Below are 20,730 nucleotides of genomic sequence, written 5' to 3'. Positions count from 1 at the left end.
TTTTAGGCATAGCGAAAGTTTAAATTTTTTATCAAAATTGAGCCTTAAGGTATTTATAGTAATAAACCTTAAATCAAATTATTATATGTACTTTATGCGTGGTGGTCTAGGTTGTTTCTTGGCTTTCTACCAATCAATTTTCTTTATAATCCTTGAACCCTGAATTGTTTTAAGCATAGGTACAAAAAAATGAATTGAATGCACATAATGAAAACTTTTATTAACTTTCAATGAGAAAGTTAATTTTCTTTTTATGGAAACTGGAAACTTTGAGCTTTTCAAGAAATAGAATTTATTCTTGTGAATAAATTACCACTATTTTCTAATAGAATAACGACACCCAATTTCTTGTGTAATTAGGTCCATTCATAGCTCCTATTTATAGGAAAATGATACAAGAGTTTTGTAATACCTCCAGCCCGTATCCCTCGCCGAAACCGGGTTACGGAGCAATACCGGAGTTTACAGATCAAACAGACAGAATTTTCAAACATTTCATATCATCAAACAAGTCATCAAAGCATCATTTTAATCCAAATTTTAAACATATCAAATCAAAATCAATTTTGCCTAGTTCATGAGCACATAAACATAGAATTAAATTCACATGCACCTATCTAGATTTAGTTCAACTTACCATGCTATAATATGACTTCAAAAATAAACACATATTTATATGTGTTAAACCAACCAAAATTAAACTTATAACCTCATTTACAATAAAACCACAAAATAACTATTATTTAGACGCCCTAGGTACCTGCCGACACAAACGATAAACATCACCACCTTTGAGTTCGGGATCGTTATTGGATGTTGAATCGACAATCAAAAGTTAAGTACCTAACTTGCGCACGGGAAACAAAACCGTACGCTGAGTATAAACTCAGTGATATTTCTATAATCCGAATATTTAAATATAAGGAATTACAAATATGCAATTTAAATATAAACACATATTAATATTTAATTATTACAACAACTATATCATATTTAATTTGTTTCACAAATATCTCAATTCTCATACTTGCTATATAAATAGCATTTCACAATTTATTTCACATTTCATTATACAATTGTAATAACCATTCCATAGTCATTTCATGAGTATATAACTCATATATTCCATATATTTTCACATTCTATTTTTAATTCACTATTTCACTTCCATTTCTCGTACCAGACCATTTCAATATAAATTATAAAACTTTATTATTCATTTACTCCCGTTAACATGACTCAGACTCGAAAGGATATACGAATCCAACCAAAACACACCAGTTTGACACTCAGTGCCTCATCGGATAATTCGAAGTAATAATTTGACACCCAGTGTCTCATCAGCTTAACTGAAATAAACTGACATCCAGTGTCTCATCGACTCGAAGTTGAAAAAATCCCTGAACTCTTCCAATCATATGACATGTCATCTATATCCGACTCAGCCCGATACAATTAATAATGTTTAATTTCACATTTTAGATATAATCAATTTCCAATACTGATTTTTCATATAATCACATAATTACACATATATTTATTTTAATTAAAAAATTAATTAATTCAATATATATATCTACTAATTCAATTCATTCAATCAATTATCAAAATATCAATTACTCACCTCAACACTTACCATATACATTAAATAAAAATTACAACAATTAATAACTAATTTCGGATTATAGAAATACAAACTAGGAATTCCGAGCTATTCCACGTCGACTTTGTCTTTTTCCTTTTTAGTCTAAGATTCCGGTACGACGTTAGCTATAGAATTAGAACAATTAAAATTCATCAATACAATACAATACAATACAATTTCATATTGCATATTTCAATTTTTACTCAACATTTGTCTAAATTCCAATTTAGTCCCTAAATCGAGACTAATTTTATTTCTTCACAATAAATTGTATATTTTCATTCAACTTTCACTTTAAACTAGATTTAACTCTCTAATTCCACTTAAATCCATAAATTTCAAACTTTTCACAATTTAGTCTCTATTACTCAAAATTTACAATTTATTCTACAATTAAATCCTTTTTTACTTCTTACTTAAAAATCTATCAATTTAATCCCTAATACTAAAATTATTCAACATTAACAACATTTAAAAACTCAGTAATTTCTAAAATTTTGACATGAGTCGAGTAGTATTTAATACCAGGATTCCAAAAACATAAAAATTATAAAAGAATAGACTAAATTGACTAACCAATTAAACTTGCAACTTTGAAACCTCAATTTTCTCCTTTCTTTCTTTTTCTCTTGCTTCGTTTTTGCTTCTCTGTTTCTTTTATTTCAAACATTAAGATATAATATTACAATATTATAACACATATTTTAACTTTAATTTTTTTTTAATAATAAACACTTATGCCACCTCATTTATCAGCAATGACATAGTTTCTTATGTAGCACTTCTATTTTTTCTTTAATCTATAATTCAACTTTCACCCTATATGCAATTTAGTCTTTATACCTAATTACTTTTAATTCAAGCAAATTAACTTAATCGAAACCTAATTAACTACACAACTAGATTTGTAAATATTTTTAATAAATATTTACGAGTTCGATTTATGAAAATAGAGTCCCAGGGATGCATTTTTTTTAATTTGGTTCTTTTTAATTAATTAACTATCGAAACGTTAAAATTTTTCAATGAAACTTTAATACCACCTTAATGGCACTATGTAAATATTTATAAAAATATTTACAGCTCGATTTATAAAAAATAAGGCCCTAATACCTCATTTTCTAAAACCACTTGAACTTAATAAATCACTTATATAACATAAATTATCAAATAAAAAATCTTTTTTTTTAAATCACATTTGACTCGTAAATATTAAATAATAATATTTACGAAATTACTCGTCGAATTTGGTAGCCCCGAAACCACTATTTCCTACATTACTGAAAAAAGAGTTGTTATAAATTTTACAAGAGTTTTCTTGTAAATAAATTATTTGGTCACATTTCTATCTCATAAATCTTTAGGTCATCTCCCAATCCTCTCTTCAACTATGTTGGCATCAAAACAATTGCCACTATGAAAATGTTCAAAATTCACTTTTTCAGCGTTTCATTCAAACTTGAAAAAGGCTTACCTTTAGATAGCGGACTTACTTCTAACGTCGCTTCTATTACTGTATGAATTTTTTTGCCTTGGAAAAGAAAAATTTGTAAAATTATTTCAAAGCCCTTTGACTTGACATGTGAATTTATTTTTCTGTACAAATGTGACATGTAATAGGCTAATTTTGGCCTGGGCTCCCAAAAAATAATAACCGAATAAATAAAGTCAAAGGATGCAATTGGTCGAAAACGAGTCAAAAAGGGCCAAATTGAAAGACAATCATTAAATTGTGGCCAAATAAAAAAGATGGAGAAAGCCAAGGAGTTCAAAATTTGTTGACTTGGTAAAAGGCTAAAAATAGGAAGATATGATTTTTTTTTTGTTTTGTTTTTATTTTATTATTAAATTATTTAGGCTATTTTTAGTAAATCTATGTATATAAATAGGGGTATTTTGTTCTTTGAAGAGGGGACTTTTGTATTCTTACTTCAATTTGGAATTGGATTATTCTCTCTTTTCCTATTTCCATTGGAATTGAATTATTTTCTTTTCTCTTTCAATTACGTGGGAATTTTATCCATTTCATTTCAATTTCTTTGTTTTTTCTAAATTCGTCCAATTGCTTTTAGCCTTTCTATTTTTTTATTATTTTACAATTAAGTTTTCATTTTTTTGCCCTAAAATTTGTTTTGACTGCATTTTGGTCCTCCTTGAAGCTGTGCGTTTTGGAGGGTGGAGATTATTTCCCTTTTGGTCCCTTCTTGTTATTCACATGTTCAAATTGGTCCATTTCCTTTTATTTATTTTTTATTTGACCCAAAATTTTGCTTTAAGGTCCGATTTAATCTTTTTTTTATTTTCACTATTTTATTATCAAATTAACTAATTTAATATATTATTGCTATTATTATTATGTTTCTATTTATATTTATTTTGTTATTCTAATACTATTATTATTTATCTATTTATATTTCTACTATTATTATATTTCTATTTATTATATTTTTATTTCTATATATATACTAGTATTATTTTCATTATTATTTTTCTTATATATGTTTTTTACTTTTGTTATTAACATTCTATTTATTTATTTATTTTACATTTTTTTGTTATTATTTGTTTTAACTTTTTATATAACGCTCATTTTAAATTTTTATACATTATTTACTTTAATATTTTCATATATTATGTATTTCAAACTTTTTTTATACATTATATATTTTGGATTGTTTATATATTATTTTTAAAGAGTTTTATATATTATTTTATCTTGAATGGATACTAACTTTTTTAAAAAATTATTTTATATACTTTAGATTGCTTTTATAACATCCATTTTAAATTCTTTTTATGTATCATTTGCTTAGAATTGTTTTATATTTTATTTTAGATTTTCTTACTTTGTATTTATTTGTTATTTGTGATTCGTTATTATAATATTTTGTTTATGAATTATTACTTTGCGTTGTACATTATTATTCCATCGCATTTTATTTGCTTAAAAGGTCGTGTTTTAATATCGTTTAAGTTTTAAAATCATTTTATTCAAAAGTTTTCAAAATAAGGCAATACTCGGTATTTGGTATCTTCGAGAAGATTGTGCCCTAACTTACTGGGTTACAATTTTCCTCGTTGAATATAAGTAACCGAGTACCCCTTTTTCAATCAAAACGCATAAGTTTCAAATAAAAGTTTATTCTCAGGAATTCGAGGTGTTGTGTCCTAACTCATTGGATATGACATTTTGAATCTCGAGATAAAGATTTCTAAAAAAATAAAGGCAATGTTTTATGTTTGGAAATCTGAGAAATCGTGCCCTAACGTGTTGGGTTTCGATTTTTCGTTGGACCAAATAATCGAATATCATTTTGTAATTTTCAAATGTATGAGCTTTTGGAAATCAAGAATTGATCGTGGTTTCGAAGGTTGAAATAATCATGTCCTAACGTGCTGGATGTGATATTATATTCCTTCGAAACAAGAGAATTTTAATGTTCAATTTGAGTTATTCAAATGTTTTAAAAGAAATTGTAGTTCAAAATAGTTTTTTAAATTTTAGACAATAGGACATTAATTAATCAATTGGTACCAATTTTGGGGGTTACGAGGGTGCTAACCCTTCCTCGTGAGGAACTGACTCCCGAACCCTTTTTCTCGAATTTCGTAGACTCAAAATCATTGCTTTAATAAATCAAAATATTTTATTAAAATGATCAATCTCAAGGTGATCCGATCATATCTCGAAAAAAGATCGGTGGCAACTCCATTTTTGTTTTTAAGTCGACTCCCTTTTTTCAAATAAAAAATGGTATCGACAGTGGCGTCATAAGAGTGGTCTATGTGTCTTAACAAGTCAAGCATTAATGTCGTTAGACCTAGATACCATATTAGAAGACAAAATAAAATTACTGGGGAACATTAAACATTTGAAATTGTAAATACCACATTGAAAGATTTGATAAAGTGCAAGGGGCAAATATGCCATTGTCCCTAAAAGTAATATGTCGAAATTGAAATAGAGATAATTTATTTCAAATATAATTATTTAAAAAAAACAACTTTACAATTTCAATATTAAGAGATAGGTGTCAACTTATCTTAGTTACCAAGTTTTTGTTGAGAATTTTATATTAGATAAAAAAAAAACACAATCATCAAACACATTTAAAATATTGATGTCAAAGTTTTTTCATTTTCAATAAAATGAAGTTTTTTAAGAGTTTGTTTGGACATCACGAATTAGTTAGATGAAAGTGTAATTATTAGATATTCTAATTACCTAGATGTGTTTGATTTACGAAATGCAATTAGATTGCAATTCTCTATGTCATGTTTGATAGCATAAATTGTAATTACATAACTACATGATTTTAAAATTTTTTAAAATATATTAATTATTATAAAAGTGATCAATTGTAATTGAGAAAAAAAATCTCTAAACAAGTAACTATTTAAAATCAAATCATCAAGTATAATATGTTAGTAGTAATCAACAATATGATTACTAGTAGAATTAACAAAAAAATAAAACATCCCATGCAAATTTATTTATTTACTCAAGCATTTTATATTTGTTAGGTTATTCCCTCTCTAAAATTAAACGTGTACTCCTTATCATCAGCGCTTGATTATTGATTAAGTATAGATAATCAATAGTAAATGCTTTGTAATTTAGTTAAAGCAATTACAATTAATTCACAATAATTACTTGTTACAACATAAAATATGATGGTGGCTTGTAATGACTGCTTACACTATATTGGATGCAAAGAGCTGCTAGGGCGAGGATGATTCATATTGTAGGAGGTGTAGAGAATAGCTATACTTGGAGACTTAAAGAGGTGATGAAGAGAGATCTGAGGAGAGTAATGCTAAGTATCCACCGAGCTTAAGTGCCATGGTAAGGTGGTAGGTGTTAGCCAAGGGTGCTCTGAGATTTGACTTGAAGGAACCAAGCAAAGGAGCTATAATATGTGATGGATTGATGGGTGCCTTCGTGGGGGTTTTTTTTCTAATATATATATATATATATTGCAAGGGTCTCAATGCTGTGATATTTGGGAGAAAAGAATGTCGATATAGCTTAAGCGGGGACGTGGAACTAGACCTTTACAGGAGAATCTTTATAACAAGTTACTCTAACTAGGGAGGAGATCCATGCGTCTCATAGGATATAAGGTGTAATAATACTATTTAAATTAGTTAATTATTTAGTAGATCAAAATGTATGAATAATTATCTAGTAAATAAAATTTATAGATTGTTAAAATGAGATTAGTAAAATAACGTATAATTATATATATATATATGACCTAAAATTAAAATATTATTGTTATGGTATAAAAATAACTTTTTAAACTTAAATTAAGTAGGAGTGTATTTGAAAGCAGCATGGTAATTGGAATTGAGTATAATTATTTGTGTAACAACTACACTAAACTAAGGGTAACAAACATATTATTTAATATATTAAATAATTTTAAAAAAAATTAAACTAAATACATTTTTTTTAGTATTTTTCATTTTTACAAAAAACCTAAAATAAAAACAACCTATATTAACAAAAATCAAATGGAGCTTAAATTGTAAAAAAGTCGATGTTGTTTAGTATATTAAACATGTCAATCATTTATAATCTTTTTCATAGTAAACAACCTTTGTTTTTTCAAACATACAAACGGTATTATTGAGTTTTAACTCGATCAATATTGATATTATTGTCAGTACAAGAAGTCGTGAGTTTGAGTATGCTGAATATATTATTCTCTCATTTAAAGATTGAAATGAGCTCTATGTAATTTTAAACATTATATAAAAAATAATTATGATAAAAATTTATAATAAAATTAATATTAAAATATAATAATAAATATAAATTGAATAAAAACTCATATATAAAATAAGATTGGGAACCAACTCTTAGAAATTCGAAAACTTCAACATCCCTATTAAAGAAAGACTTGGTAGAAGGTTGAATAAATTAATTAGGTAAAAGATATTTGTTTAGTTGGATAGGAATGTATGGACAATAATTGCGGGGTGGTGATCTCATAAACTTGTTGGCCAAGTAGTCGACCCAAAAAGAAAATTAAATATATTCCACGCAACATTAATTTCTTTTTTTATGTGCCGGCTATTCTACACTGAATAATTCCACTTATTCAAATTTCTTTATTCTATGCAAATTGATGTGCCCTTTTTTTCTTCAACGCTTCCTTCTTAGTGCTTATTGCTTCACACTATCTACGGGAAGTTAAAAAACTAGTTTAGAGGAGGAAATTGGAAAGTATAAATTTATTTTTATTAATTTAAAATTTTAAAATTTTAAAAAATTTAAATAAATAATTTTCTATTTTAGAAGGGGTCTCTACCAGCCCCCAACTCTGCCCCTGACAGTATCCAGATTTTTTTATACACTTGGGTCTAGTCTTTTTAGGACAATAACATTAGAATCTTCCTTGGGTGTTTCTGATTTTACGTGTTGACGAATCTATTTCACTCTATTTTATAACGCCAGCAAAAAAGAAATGAAGACGATGCTTCTCGCCTACTACTTTGCCATTTGCCAATAAAGCCGAATTAGTTTTTTAACTTTTGGATGGTATTGTTATGGCTTTCAATATGATAGCATTGTAGTTCTAATTTAAAAAAACAAAGACTTAGACTTAAAGACTTGGGAAAACCATATTGGGCCTACATTGGACTAAATTTCAGGGGTACTCTGAACTTTCTACGTCGCTTAAGTTCTGTCTCAAACAACATTTTATATTTTTAAATCATTGAAATTAGATAATAATTAAATTTATAGAAAACATTAAAAGGGTTAGGATAATTTTTCTTTTCGGTGACAAAGAGGCTGTAAAGCCTAAACACAAAATAAAGGACTACACATAACCTTCATGTTTAACAGATCATTTCGAAGCACATTCCAAATCTACGTAGCTAGCTATAAATGTTTATGGCTGGGCTATTTATCTAAATCTGAAGTTTCATTCAAAAAATAAAAAGTTTTAAATGAAAATACTAATTAAAAAAATAGATTTGAGTAAAATTTAAAGTCAATTTCTATATAAATTGGAATTCAGATAACATTTTTTTAGCTGAAAGCTCGGCTCATAATATATTGTATTATAAAAATTAATTATATATATATTAAATAATAATTATACATATTTATATTGAGTCACTCGTGCAATAATAATTAAACTCATTATTTAAAGCCCAAAAAAACTACCCAAGTAAGGGCTCCTTTAGGTGGGTAGTGCATTTTCTTGTGATTAGTTTAAAAACAACAGTAGTAGTGAGATTAAATATTATAGTAATACTATAACGTCCATTCGAACGGGCCCTAAATAATCTAACCCAAAATTTTAAAAATTAAAAAATATATTTAATATAATAAAATCATTATTACATTTATATTGGTATTTTTAATATAAATACTTCTTTAATGTATTTTTAATGTGTAAGAAAATATTTATTTTTGATAGTTTTTAGTGCATTTAGTGTATTATATATTTAAAAAAATATTTTTAGATAAAGATTAATCTTAAAAAAAATCAAATATGGAAAAGTCTAGTAGGGCTTGATTTATCTTTTTTTGATTTGGGCTGGACTTGCACAAAAAATAAACCTATTTTTTGAATTGAGTTGGACTCAAGCTTGAAAAATTGACTAGATACCTTACATGAGCACAACCCATTATCACTTCTAAGCTTAAATCCCTACACATGCAATTTTTTTATTGTCTTTAAAAAATAAAAAGACTAAAATATATTTTAATAATATAATTTATTTTATTTAAAGTAAACTAAGCTTTTATTTATTGATAAAATAGAAAGGTGAAAAAATTAAAGAGACATGAGTTGAAATGTTATTATCTCGACAAACAAAATTCATATCTAATAATCAAGTGCTTTAACATGGTGAGAATTTAATAGGGGATATTATTATGGAGAAGAAAAGCACAAAGGGGGTTTAGGGCTTAAGGCCCAAAAGAAACTATGAAAGGGGACAGGGGTTTTAGCCCTTCCTGCCACTGCTCTGGAAACCTTCGAACGAAAACATGGGCAAAGAAAGTGAGCTTTGGGACGACTCCGCCCTCATCGATGCCTTCGACAACGCCATGTCCAAATATAAGGTTTCCCCCTCCCTCTTCTTTTCGTTTATTTTAATTTGGGTTTGTGGTTGCAACAATCAAACTTTTTTCAAGTTTATAATTTGTTGTTTTAATGGTATATGCATTTCTGCTGCAGAAAATGCATGGAAAGAAAAACAGTGAGGCCAATGTCTCTGTTTCTGTTCATCAAACCGGTGATGAGGCCATAAAGTAAGCCTTTGTTTCCTTATTCTTTTTCCTTTGTTATTTGCAGAAAATACGATTTTGGTTAATATTCAAAAATTATTATTGAATGAAATATACTGTTGACGGTATATATTTTTAACCACTTGGGAATGTAATAATTCTCTTCTTGATCAAATGTGATGTTGATATGAAGTTCAATTTTGATAATTTTGAATTTCAAGAATCAAGATATGTTATTTCAGTTTGATTTCTTCCCATCTTTATTGCCTTTCTCCTTCTTTAGGGTTACTTAAAATTTTCTTTGTTTACTTACATTTTTACATACTTCTGGTTTATAAAGACCCAGGGATGCAGGAGAGAACAGCAGTTCCAGAGCTAATACTGGGATGGAAATGGAGGCGGCGAAGGATGTTGAACCAGTTAAAGAAAGTCATACTGTAAAGTTACAGACTCCTGAGACTTACATAGATTCATCAACTAGTCTGCCAATGCAGGATAACCAAGATGGGAATATGGCCTATTCGGATTCACAAGCTGCGCAGGATTATAACCAATTACTCAACCAGTATTATGAGGTTGAAGACAAGAGGCAAATGATTCTGCAGCAGCTTCAGCAATTTGGTAGTTGGAATTATCAATACTCGGGTGAGGGTTCTAGCACAGCTGCACAGTCCTGTGCTTCTCAGGAGTATCCCATTCCTACAAGTCAAGCTGCACACTCCACTGTCATCTGTTCGTGTTGCCCATATGCATGTCAATCTCTGGCAACAACATGCACATCATATCCTTGCTGTTCTTTGGCTGGGACATCTGTTGGTAAAATTAGCACTGAACCAAACGGTGCAATGGCTTATGGAAACTTACCACCTTTCATAGATTCCGACATTGTTAAAACAGCTATGGGAGCTGCAGAAAAAGCTATATCCTCTATGACAACAAAAGCTTCTATTAATCCTAACGTAAATGAAGGTAACTATGGCTTTCCCAAGTGTCGTAAAGAGTTATCAGGCTTTTTGTTTTACCGTCTCAAGCTTGTTTCCGTAATGTGTTAGCAAAAGTGAAGTGTTATGCCCATAAATTTAGCCCAAGTTGATTAGTATACTCTTGCCTTTTTTGTTATTCAATAATGGTTGAATCTTGTTCAGCACTATTTTGATGTGTATTAAATTTCTCATAGATTTATATTTGCATTGAATGCAGAGAACAAGGGGAAGAAAGATGGTGAGGAGGAAATGAATCAAAGTACTAGTTGTGAAACTGATCTCACTGTACTTTTAAATGCATGGTATTCTGCCGGCTTCTATACAGGAAAGTAAGTGATTCCACTAAGCCACTTCTCGAATTGTCAGAAACCTGAATACATTTCTTTCTCCTCTTCTTTTCCCCTAATGATTATGATGAATGAGCATTTGCAAAAATATATCTTTCGTCTCAGACAGTCTTGTATTAACGCTAATACTAATAAGTAACTCACAAGCATCTGAAATTAATAAATATGTCTTGTGGGATACATATTTGTGATAATTTGTTTAAATGGCAAGTACTATATTCACTAAGAATCAGGTATCCAGTCTGATGTAATCTCTTAAGAGAATTTATTAATTAGGTTGATACATGCCTGCTGGATGTGTTGACTATTTCTTTCATTGGGTATGCCAGTACATTCCCTATCTCAGATATAAAAGTATTTTGTTAACTCTGCCAATACATTGCTTTTAAACGTATGTATCAAATAAAATAATAGACTTGTGTTGAGCTCTCTAATCATATAGAAGTTTAACATTGATATGCAGGTACCTTGTGGAGCAGAGTATTGCTAAGAGAAGGCAGTGATAAGCAATTCTTATTATGCAATGTGGACTGCTACAGGGCGAGATCCCAGATATCAGTCGTCCTGCACATTGCATGGAATCCCTACATTTATTTGGTAGGCAAGAAAGGAACGTGAGAATGTATGACCAAGATACGAAGTGTAGTAGACATGCTCGGATTGTGCAACAAATTCAAGAAATTATCAGATAACGGCTGCATGGTTTAAGGAACAGCTTTGCTGATGATCCTGTTAATAGGTCTAAATAGTGCTAAGTTCGCTTAGGCATGTTACTTTGTTAGATACTTTGGATTGCACAGCTTATTATGTGTTGCTTGTACTGTTAGAAGTAATGGGAAGGCCATCAAAGTGATCAACATTCATTTTTGTTAATTTGGGTTGGATTCAACATAAGCTCAAATCCACTTAAGATCGTTGGCATAAAAAACTAATATTATATATCGTCACATTGCATTAGTAGCTAATAAATTCTAAACATTTAGTTCTTTTAAATTTACTAGAATTATCTCTCAATTCTTATGGTAGGATTAATCATGGTTGTTTAAATCAGACTAATTTGTTGAGGCATTGATATGAAGAGAAACTAATTCACAAACCGGTGAATTAAAAAATTGGTTGAATTAATTTTAAATATTTTTTATTAATAATTTATTTAATCAAACTTATAAATTTGAAGAATTTTAACATCAGTTAGCTTTTTAATTTCTTTCTTCTTTTTATAAACTGATTAATATATATTTTAAATAAAATTAGAAGAATGAATGGTGGAGATTTAATCTTGACAATCGATCTCGGTTGACCGAAAAGGTTCATTGTTATTATAAGAGAGACGATTCAGTATGGCGTTAGCTAGTTCAGCAATAGGAAACCCATTGGGCAATTGGGAAATTAGGGCAGAGCAAAAATGGCGAGAACATCATCCAGCAAAGAAAATGCTCAAGCTTTATTCCATTCTCTTCGCTCTGCTTATGCTGCCACTCCAGTCAATCTCAAGGTCTCTCTTGCACTCTCCTTCCTTCCCTTTTTAGCTCTCACTTCCTTTTTCTAATCCTTGTGTGTTTTTTTTGGGGGTTTTCTAAGTACAGATCATTGATCTGTATGTGGGTTTCGCAGTCTTCACCGCTCTGATCCAGGTACTTTCGCTCATCTTTAGAAATCCGTTTTCTCTCCCTCATTTTTAGTGACTGAAATACATTGATTTGTTCTTCTGGGGTCTCTAATTCTTTGCTTTCGCTCTATATTTAATCCATCGTAGCTGTCTTCCTTGAAACGCACTTAAAAAAAATAGATAATCAGAATAAGAAATTGGAAATGTAAGTATAGATTGAAGGAATTAATGAGTTTGTATATAATCATGCTCAATGTTTTGAATGAAATTCCATGAAAACCAGCTTATAATAGTGTCAAACGATTGCCGACTGTTTAATTGTTGTACTGAGTCGATTGCCGACTGTTTAATTGTTGTACTGAGTCGTGTATCTTATGATTTTTTTTGTGTAATTCTATCGAATATATTTAGTTTAGTTCATTATACGTTGTTAAATCTTGAGTTACCTTGAGGATCCACAGGTGGTTTACATGGCTAGCGTGGGATCATTTCCTTTCAACTCTTTTCTTTCTGGAGTGCTTTCTTGTGTTGGGACTGCTGTCCTTGCTGGTAAGTGGACTTTGCATCATCGCTCTTTGGCTTTACTAGATAGAAGACTTATCTGACACCCTTTTGGTTTTGATTGATGCAGTTTGTCTTCGCATTCAGGTTAACAAGGAAAACAAGGAATTCAAGGTAAGCATTTCAAAGTTGTCTTACATTCCAGTAGTTCTTCGGGCAGGAGAATAAAAACAAAATTGGATGGTCTTATTGTCCGTCCAACTTCAAATTGATGAGTTCAATTTAACCTCATGGAATAACATCTTTTCTCCTTTGAAGTTTTTGGATTTGGGGGGAATTCAACTGGGTGTATGTATATAGGTGTGAACATTTGATTGCATGTTAAATCCTCAACTTGAAAATGTTCATATCAATTGCAGGATCTACCACCTGAGAGAGCTTTTGCAGATTTTGTTCTTTGCAACTTGGTGCTCCATTTGGTGATCATGAATTTCCTTGGATAAAATCATAATTTCCAGGTTTTGCTGGACTGCTGTTTTCTCAGTTTCCGGCCGTGATTCATAATTTTAGCATGAAATGAAGTTCTTAGATCATCATTATGAGCTTGAGCATAGATCCAGAACTGTAGTAGGAATTTGATATTTTATCTTTGGCTAAAAGAGTTTCAAGATCACTTGATGAGAAACAAAAGACATTTGAGTACAGATTTGATCGTTCTGATTTCTTTACATCATTGTCATTTAGACAAGCACTTTATATTTTGGGATCTCTTTCATGCATAGTTTGACAAGTTGTAGCTGGAAATTTTAAAAGGAAAAACATAAAATTCACATTGAACTTAAATTCAACTTAGAAATTTACATCTACTAAGAGCATATACTGGCTCATGATTTTCTAATCTAGGATATACATGGATGGAACATTTGAAAGTTGTAGGACTAATGAAGCAGGTACGTGGACTAGGAAGTGCCTACCAACTGCTTAAATATCTCTTACAGCAATATACTTGCCACTGTAATTCTTTATTGGTGCTCGTTCAATTAAAGTATTGCAACCTTAAGCAGAAAAGTAACGTGCCAAGACCTAAGAGTGAGCAAAAACCCTTTTGTTGCATATGCCAATGAGAATTGTGTGATACATGGTTTAACTGATCAATTTTTATGATAAGAAGTTAGGTCTCTATTTACCTTGTTGAAACATAACATCAATTCTTAATTGGATAATTTTACGGATAGTCGATGCAACCATTACAATCGGCAATTCATGGGCTTGAAACGTATGCGAATTCAACATTTTCCGTACTTCATTTATACGTAGACATTACATATAAGCTAATTTTGGATGCCATATATTTGCATAAACATGAAAAATTAATGTTATAAATATAATGAATGAAAGATGTAAGCGTGAAATGGCGAATGACCCCATTTTGTTGGATATGTGGGCTTGAGCAAGAAATTGTATAATCTTTGCTGTTGGAGATGTTAACTCGGATAAGGTATGCAAGTAGGGCAGATAACGATGGAGGGAGAAGACCATACATGATGGAGAGGCAAATTGGGTGGAAGAACCGTAGGAAGGCTGGTTCAAGCTTAAATATACAGTGCTGCAAGACAATGTGGAAATAGAGCAGCTGCGGAGTCTGAAGGTGATTGGAGATCAGGATGACTCGAAGCTTAGGGCCTGCACTGTGGGGAGTGTATGAAGGCTTGAAGCTCGAATGATGTTGAAACTGTTGTGAAGCTTCTAACAGGGAAAGAAATGATCAGGAGAGATCTTAGCATGGTAAATAACCTTATTCAGGTTACTCATAGGCAGTGACAGGTCCAAATAAACCATATCTAATCGTGCGGCTGATACATGGAAGTTCTATGACTAAGGAGATTGAAACCATCCTTCACATCGATGCAGTGGGTTTTACTTTTACCACGACTTGTTTCTGCAACACCAGCTTTAGAACTTCCTTCTCTTCTATTTCCAAAAAGAAAAACATGAAACATGTAGGAATTGTCAAATCTAATGCATTCTCATAAGACTATATGCTTATATTGGGCCTAACCTTGTCCAATATGACATATTTGAGCCAGGTGCAAGCAAGAGATCCGTGGAGTGGAAATGCGATGAGGTGGGTGGTGTCTGCCTCTTACGAAGGCCTTAATGAGAGTCCTAACAACCACAAAAGTTGTGAAAAAACAAAACAAAACAAAAGACTCCATTATTAAATAACAAAGAGACCTGACATACATCTAATGTTTATGTCTGTTTCTGGAGATTTACAAAAGGCAGTAATATGTAGTTAGTGTATATATAAGGTGCAGCTCACATGGTGAGTGAAGAAAACATCAGAAAATACTAGCAAAGCTTCTTCTTTTTTTTAAAAGAAAAAAACCCTTCTTTTTGTCTCCTTGTATTCGATGTTTATTGTTGGTTGTGCAGCTTCCCATTTGTTAAACTAAAAACGCACTGAACAAAGCACGAGAATGCTTTCCTTTCACTCTTTTGATGTTAGTTTTCAATGAGGATTAGATTACATCCCCCTACAGCATATCTATTAATATTATTATATAATAATGTTAGATGCACGAGGTTTTCGTATCATCTCACATTGATAAATGTCCAAAAATTGTTTTCATCTTGCTTGTAACGATACTCAGAAACAGACAGATGCATTTGTTTAGCGTGAGTGAGTGCTCCAACTATGTTTTAAAATTTGCCAGTTTCTTGGTAACTAAACCTGATTTATGATGCCTGCCTTTCTCTTATTTATTTCTTTTCTAAACCAAATTTACAGTTGTTCTTCCTTCACAAATATAAAATAAAATTTACAGTTGTTCATTTAGGGCGCATGTAATTAATTAATTAGCCTTAGATTTCTGACACCTCATAATTATATATTTATAGAAATAAACATCTTACTATCACATTGAATAAAAAATAATGGATGTCATCAGGCAACAGATCTAATCACAAAATTCGCTTCCACATTTTTAGTTTCTAAGTTAGTATATGACGTCTAGAGTTCAAAGCTTAAGAAACCCTTTCCCTAAATTTCAAACTACCATAATGCAACTAAATAAAATAATATCAATACATTTCATTTTAATTAAAATTTTTGAATGTGGATAAAATAAAATATTTATTCAACAACAAACATTTGTTTAATTCTTGGATTGTGGTTTTTTTAGTTATTTTATTTAAATATAATGCTAATTACCATTAATAAGATTATATTAACTGTTTTTCCAATTGAATTTATACTGATTAACCTGTAACCCAATTCAATATAATCAGTATCGGTTAATAATTAAATATCATCAATAAGTAACTGTAGATATACTTGTCATTATGCATGTTCTTTTTGATACAACAAATCTTTAATATATAAGTAGTGAAATTTTAATTTTACAAATAAATTATAAAATTATCATGTATCTTTAATTGATATATAAAAATTATAATTTTTTTTTTAGCTTCGGGTGAGTTTAGATGGGCAATGCGTTTACTTGCAATTACTGTAAAAACAACGGTAACAGTAAAATTAAAACTGTAGTAGGAGCCAAAAAAACAAACTAAATGCACCCATCTAAACCTACCTTTCATTTGTACCCAATTTATAATTATACCATTTTACATGTTGGACAGAAAATTAAGAAAACTTTGCCCCAAAAAGCAGAGATGATTGCATTCCTAAAAAAGGGGTCAATGACTTGATAAAAGAGTGATTATTATGAATCCAATTTTTAGTGAGCTAGTAAAAATCGTTGAAGTAAATATATATATATTGATATAATTTTAAAAAATATTTTTATATATAAATGACGAGTTTGAAATAATACCATTAAATTAATTATATATTTATTAAATAATTTATTTAATTCAATAATTAGATTTAATCAATTGGACTGAAAAAAAAAAAAACAAAAACTTTTTCACCTATTGAATTTTGTTGATAAGATATGATGTCTTTAATGAATGGTTATTATGTTCCATGTAAAACATTATGAAGTACAGTAGTGTTTGAAAGAAACAAAGAAAAAAAAAAAGGCATTAGGCATGCATGCCATGCCATGCTACCTGTTCTTATTACTCTCCCAACTAATTATGTTCTTCCCAGAACTTCAACTAATTGTGTCCTCCACCATCCCCTATCTCCTTTTATTTATTTATTTATGATTTATTATTCTACCTTAATTATGATTATTCATTATCTCTTTCTTTCTCCATCTGATTTGATTTAGATTAAACCCCAAAGTTATTAAATGTGTCTTTGATATTAGTTAAGGTCCTATTCCCTAATAAACTAAAACAAAAGGTTATATCCAATATATATATATAAAAAGATATTTTTAGTATAACTGAAACCAATATAATTTTTGGATATAATGATAAGACATGTTTTATTCTTAAATAGAGATACATGTTTAAATCAAGGAGATGATATTATTAAAAAAAACAACAACAAACATCAAACATGGATCATAATATAGATATGGCGAATACTCAAAAAAATTACAAATATCAAGACATGTTGAATATTAGGTGGGCTAAACTACAACTTCTATATATTGAGTTAAATGTAATAAATATAAAATTATTTAATATTTTTAAATATAAAAACATTATTAAAGAAAAATTAATGGTGTGCTTACCTGAGTAGAAAAAAAAACTACTAAGGGATACAATTTTATCCTAATCAACCGACTTTATCGAAAAAGATTTTTTTTTTTAGGCCGAGAGGTTGATAGTGACATATCGAATCAACTTATTGCTCTTATTGTATATCTCAGTATAGAGAATGATACCAAAGATCTATATTTGTTTATAAACTCTACTGGTGGATGGGTAATACTTGGAGTAGCTATTTATGATACTATGCAATTTGTGCAACAGATGTCATACAATATGCATGGGATTGGCTGCTTCAATGGGATCTTTTCTCCTGGCTGGAGGAGAAATTACCAAATGTCTAGCATTCCCTCACGCTCGACGCCAATGAGTTTTTTTTGTGAAAAAATAGAAAAAAAAATAAATTTTGAGTATACTAGATCGGAAGAAAAAGGGAGAAGAAAGAAAACATCATAAATGATTATTTTCCATCAATTTTAATCTACAAAAACAGTTTGTTCCAAACTAGAACCATATAAGAGAAAATGAGGGGTGGAATAAAAAATATGTATTTTTCATTAGTTTCATTTTCTTTCCTCCACTGTTTGACTCTATCAAGTAATGAATGGAAAGAAAACTTTTTTTTTTCAATTTTTTCATCTATCTAAGTGCACTAATGGAAAGGAAAATTATAATTTCATATTTCTATTGGCCCATCCTTTCTGTGGAGTGACTCCCATTTATCGAATAGCTTGCAGGCACTTAATAAAGACATAGGTGAAATATGCACGATGTCACGACGTGGAGGACACCAATATCCTGATGAGGGGCGACGTCACGACGAGGGACATCAGAACGTCGTGACGAGTTCTTCGATTGACAGATAGGGCGATATCGTGACAAGTATGCATGGGACGTCATGACGACACGACGCATTCCTCAAGTAATACAGCCGCATTTTGATAGCCAAATAGGACTTCATCTCCTAATCAAACTATGATTACTTCAGAGATATTTTAGTCCTTTAGCCCTTCAAACTTTGCCTATTTAAAGGAGCCTTGTATCCTTGTTTCGGCAAGACAATTAAAGATGTAGTACTACAATGCTTTTCTTTTGGAGGTGACTAGATGTAGTCGCAAATGAATTTTGATGAGAGTTTTCGTGGTGACTATGAAGAGAATACTTTATGAGAGTTACGGCTTTGTTTTTGGGGTTTGAGTTTGCATGTTTAGTACATTTAGGTTTATTTTCTCCATATTATACTCTTGTTTATTTACTCATTTAGTGAAAAGCCAAAGCTTTCTTTGCCCATGGTTTTTATCATCTTTTAAGAGAGTTTTCAATTTAAAATTTGTATTCAATCTTTTATATTTTTTTATTTCGTTATTTATATAGTCGATCCCTACGCTTTCCATTTCTTTTCATCCTACCGAACAAAACACTCTTCTTTTGCAAATTTATAGTAAGTTTGAGATTATCTACAAATATATAAAACTTTTGATTTAAGGAAAAGAGAAATTGATTTTGAACTTTTTTTTTTTAATCTTAAATTTCATTTCTACTCAAATTATTTGAAAGAAAAAAAAGAAAAGAAAAATTGGGTTACTCAAAACCAATTTCAGAGGGGTAGATATCTAGTGACACCAACGTCAAGGATCTCTGCCATATCAAGTAGGAATCTTTGAAATCAATTTGGCCAAAATTTTATGCACTTGTTAACATATTTGGTTGGCATTCGTATGCCCACTTTCTAATCTATGTAGACTTTAACGTTTTAGAGATACAACTCGCATTTAACATCCCTATATCCCACACCATAATCGGACTGAAATATTACATTAATTATCAGAATAATAAATTTTAATTTTTTTGTTCAAAGTAAAATTATAACTTGTTGAATATTTTTAATTAATCATCAAGATTGGAGATGAGCTCGGTAATCTTTTTAACATTATTATATTTGAGATAATATTTTAAAGTTAAATAAATTTTTTTATGAAATACAGGGTACACAATTGTGTTTTCGGGCCATTTGGATTTTGGAAACTTTATGATTTTAAAAACATTTATTTCCAACTTGTGTTTACCGTACAATCAGGTCACATGACTGTGTGATTGGTCCGTGTATCTATGTCCTATTTAAAATTTTAAACTTTCTTTGCTAATTTTATAACTTTCACTTGCAAGTGCCTGTTTGAAATCACTTTTTTTTTTTACTTCGAATTGATATGACTTGATTTTGTAAAACTAAAAATGATTTTGGCAAAATCGATTTTTATTATTGATTTGTAATAAGGAAAAAAAAAAGGACAAAATAAACAGATTACTAAAAAGGTGGCAAAAATTGTTTGCAAAATATTATTGCAAGACAGAGTCGACCCGATGAAAACACGTGGTGGACAAAGACTGGTAGAGAAGTGGGATGTAGAGAGCCGTAAGATGCAGAACAATGTTGAAGTGGGTGAGGCATCACCATCGGATAAGTTGATTGCATTCCCTTTCAACTCCACTTTCCTCAAGTCAAATGAGAAATGAAGGTCACCAAGGATACTCCGAATGTCCCCTGACAAGTGGGGTGTGAGACCCACGCGCCACCCCAATCTGCTGCTCGTCTGGGAAATAACTGGTGCTTTCAGGTGGAGGGAATTTCGAACCACACATCATCACACGGTGGCCTTCAACCAATTAATTATTAAACACAAAAACACACAGATTTCCATTCTTATAAGACGTTACAAATCTAAAAAACTTGTTTAAATCACATTGGGTTAATTATAAAATTAAATATT

General features: G+C 30.1%; 2 protein-coding genes and 1 long non-coding RNA gene across 3 annotated transcripts; 2 read left to right on the top strand and 1 right to left on the bottom strand.

The window, feature by feature from the left end:
• Positions 1-9,567: 9,567 nt before the first annotated feature.
• LOC107946772 (uncharacterized) lies at positions 9,568-12,099 on the top strand. The gene is made up of 5 exons (XM_016881228.2): positions 9,568-9,731; positions 9,847-9,920; positions 10,237-10,865; positions 11,097-11,208; positions 11,690-12,099. Exons 1-5 carry the CDS (start codon positions 9,657-9,659, stop codon positions 11,727-11,729), a joined length of 930 nt encoding a protein of 309 aa, XP_016736717.1. The 5' UTR covers positions 9,568-9,656; the 3' UTR covers positions 11,730-12,099.
• A 336-nt stretch (positions 12,100-12,435) lies between these two features.
• On the top strand, positions 12,436-14,064 carry LOC107946773 (dolichyl-diphosphooligosaccharide--protein glycosyltransferase subunit DAD1). The gene is made up of 5 exons (XM_016881229.2): positions 12,436-12,721; positions 12,813-12,860; positions 13,297-13,384; positions 13,467-13,510; positions 13,756-14,064. The coding sequence occupies exons 1-5, from the start codon at positions 12,632-12,634 to the stop codon at positions 13,837-13,839; spliced, it is 354 nt and encodes a 117-aa protein (XP_016736718.1). The 5' UTR covers positions 12,436-12,631; the 3' UTR covers positions 13,840-14,064.
• A 551-nt stretch (positions 14,065-14,615) lies between these two features.
• LOC121211094 (uncharacterized) lies at positions 14,616-15,839 on the bottom strand. Its single transcript, XR_005906471.1, has 2 exons — positions 15,396-15,839; positions 14,616-15,307 (listed from the first exon to the last, which is right to left on the bottom strand). It is a non-coding gene; the product is annotated as an uncharacterized lncRNA (long non-coding RNA).
• Positions 15,840-20,730: the final 4,891 nt, after the last annotated feature.

Source organism: Gossypium hirsutum, chromosome A12 (assembly GCF_007990345.1).
Source record: "Gossypium hirsutum isolate 1008001.06 chromosome A12, Gossypium_hirsutum_v2.1, whole genome shotgun sequence".
Classification (NCBI taxonomy): domain Eukaryota; kingdom Viridiplantae; phylum Streptophyta; class Magnoliopsida; order Malvales; family Malvaceae; genus Gossypium; species Gossypium hirsutum.
Note: the sequence above shows the minus strand (reverse complement) of the source record. Positions and strands in the feature narration are given on the sequence as shown.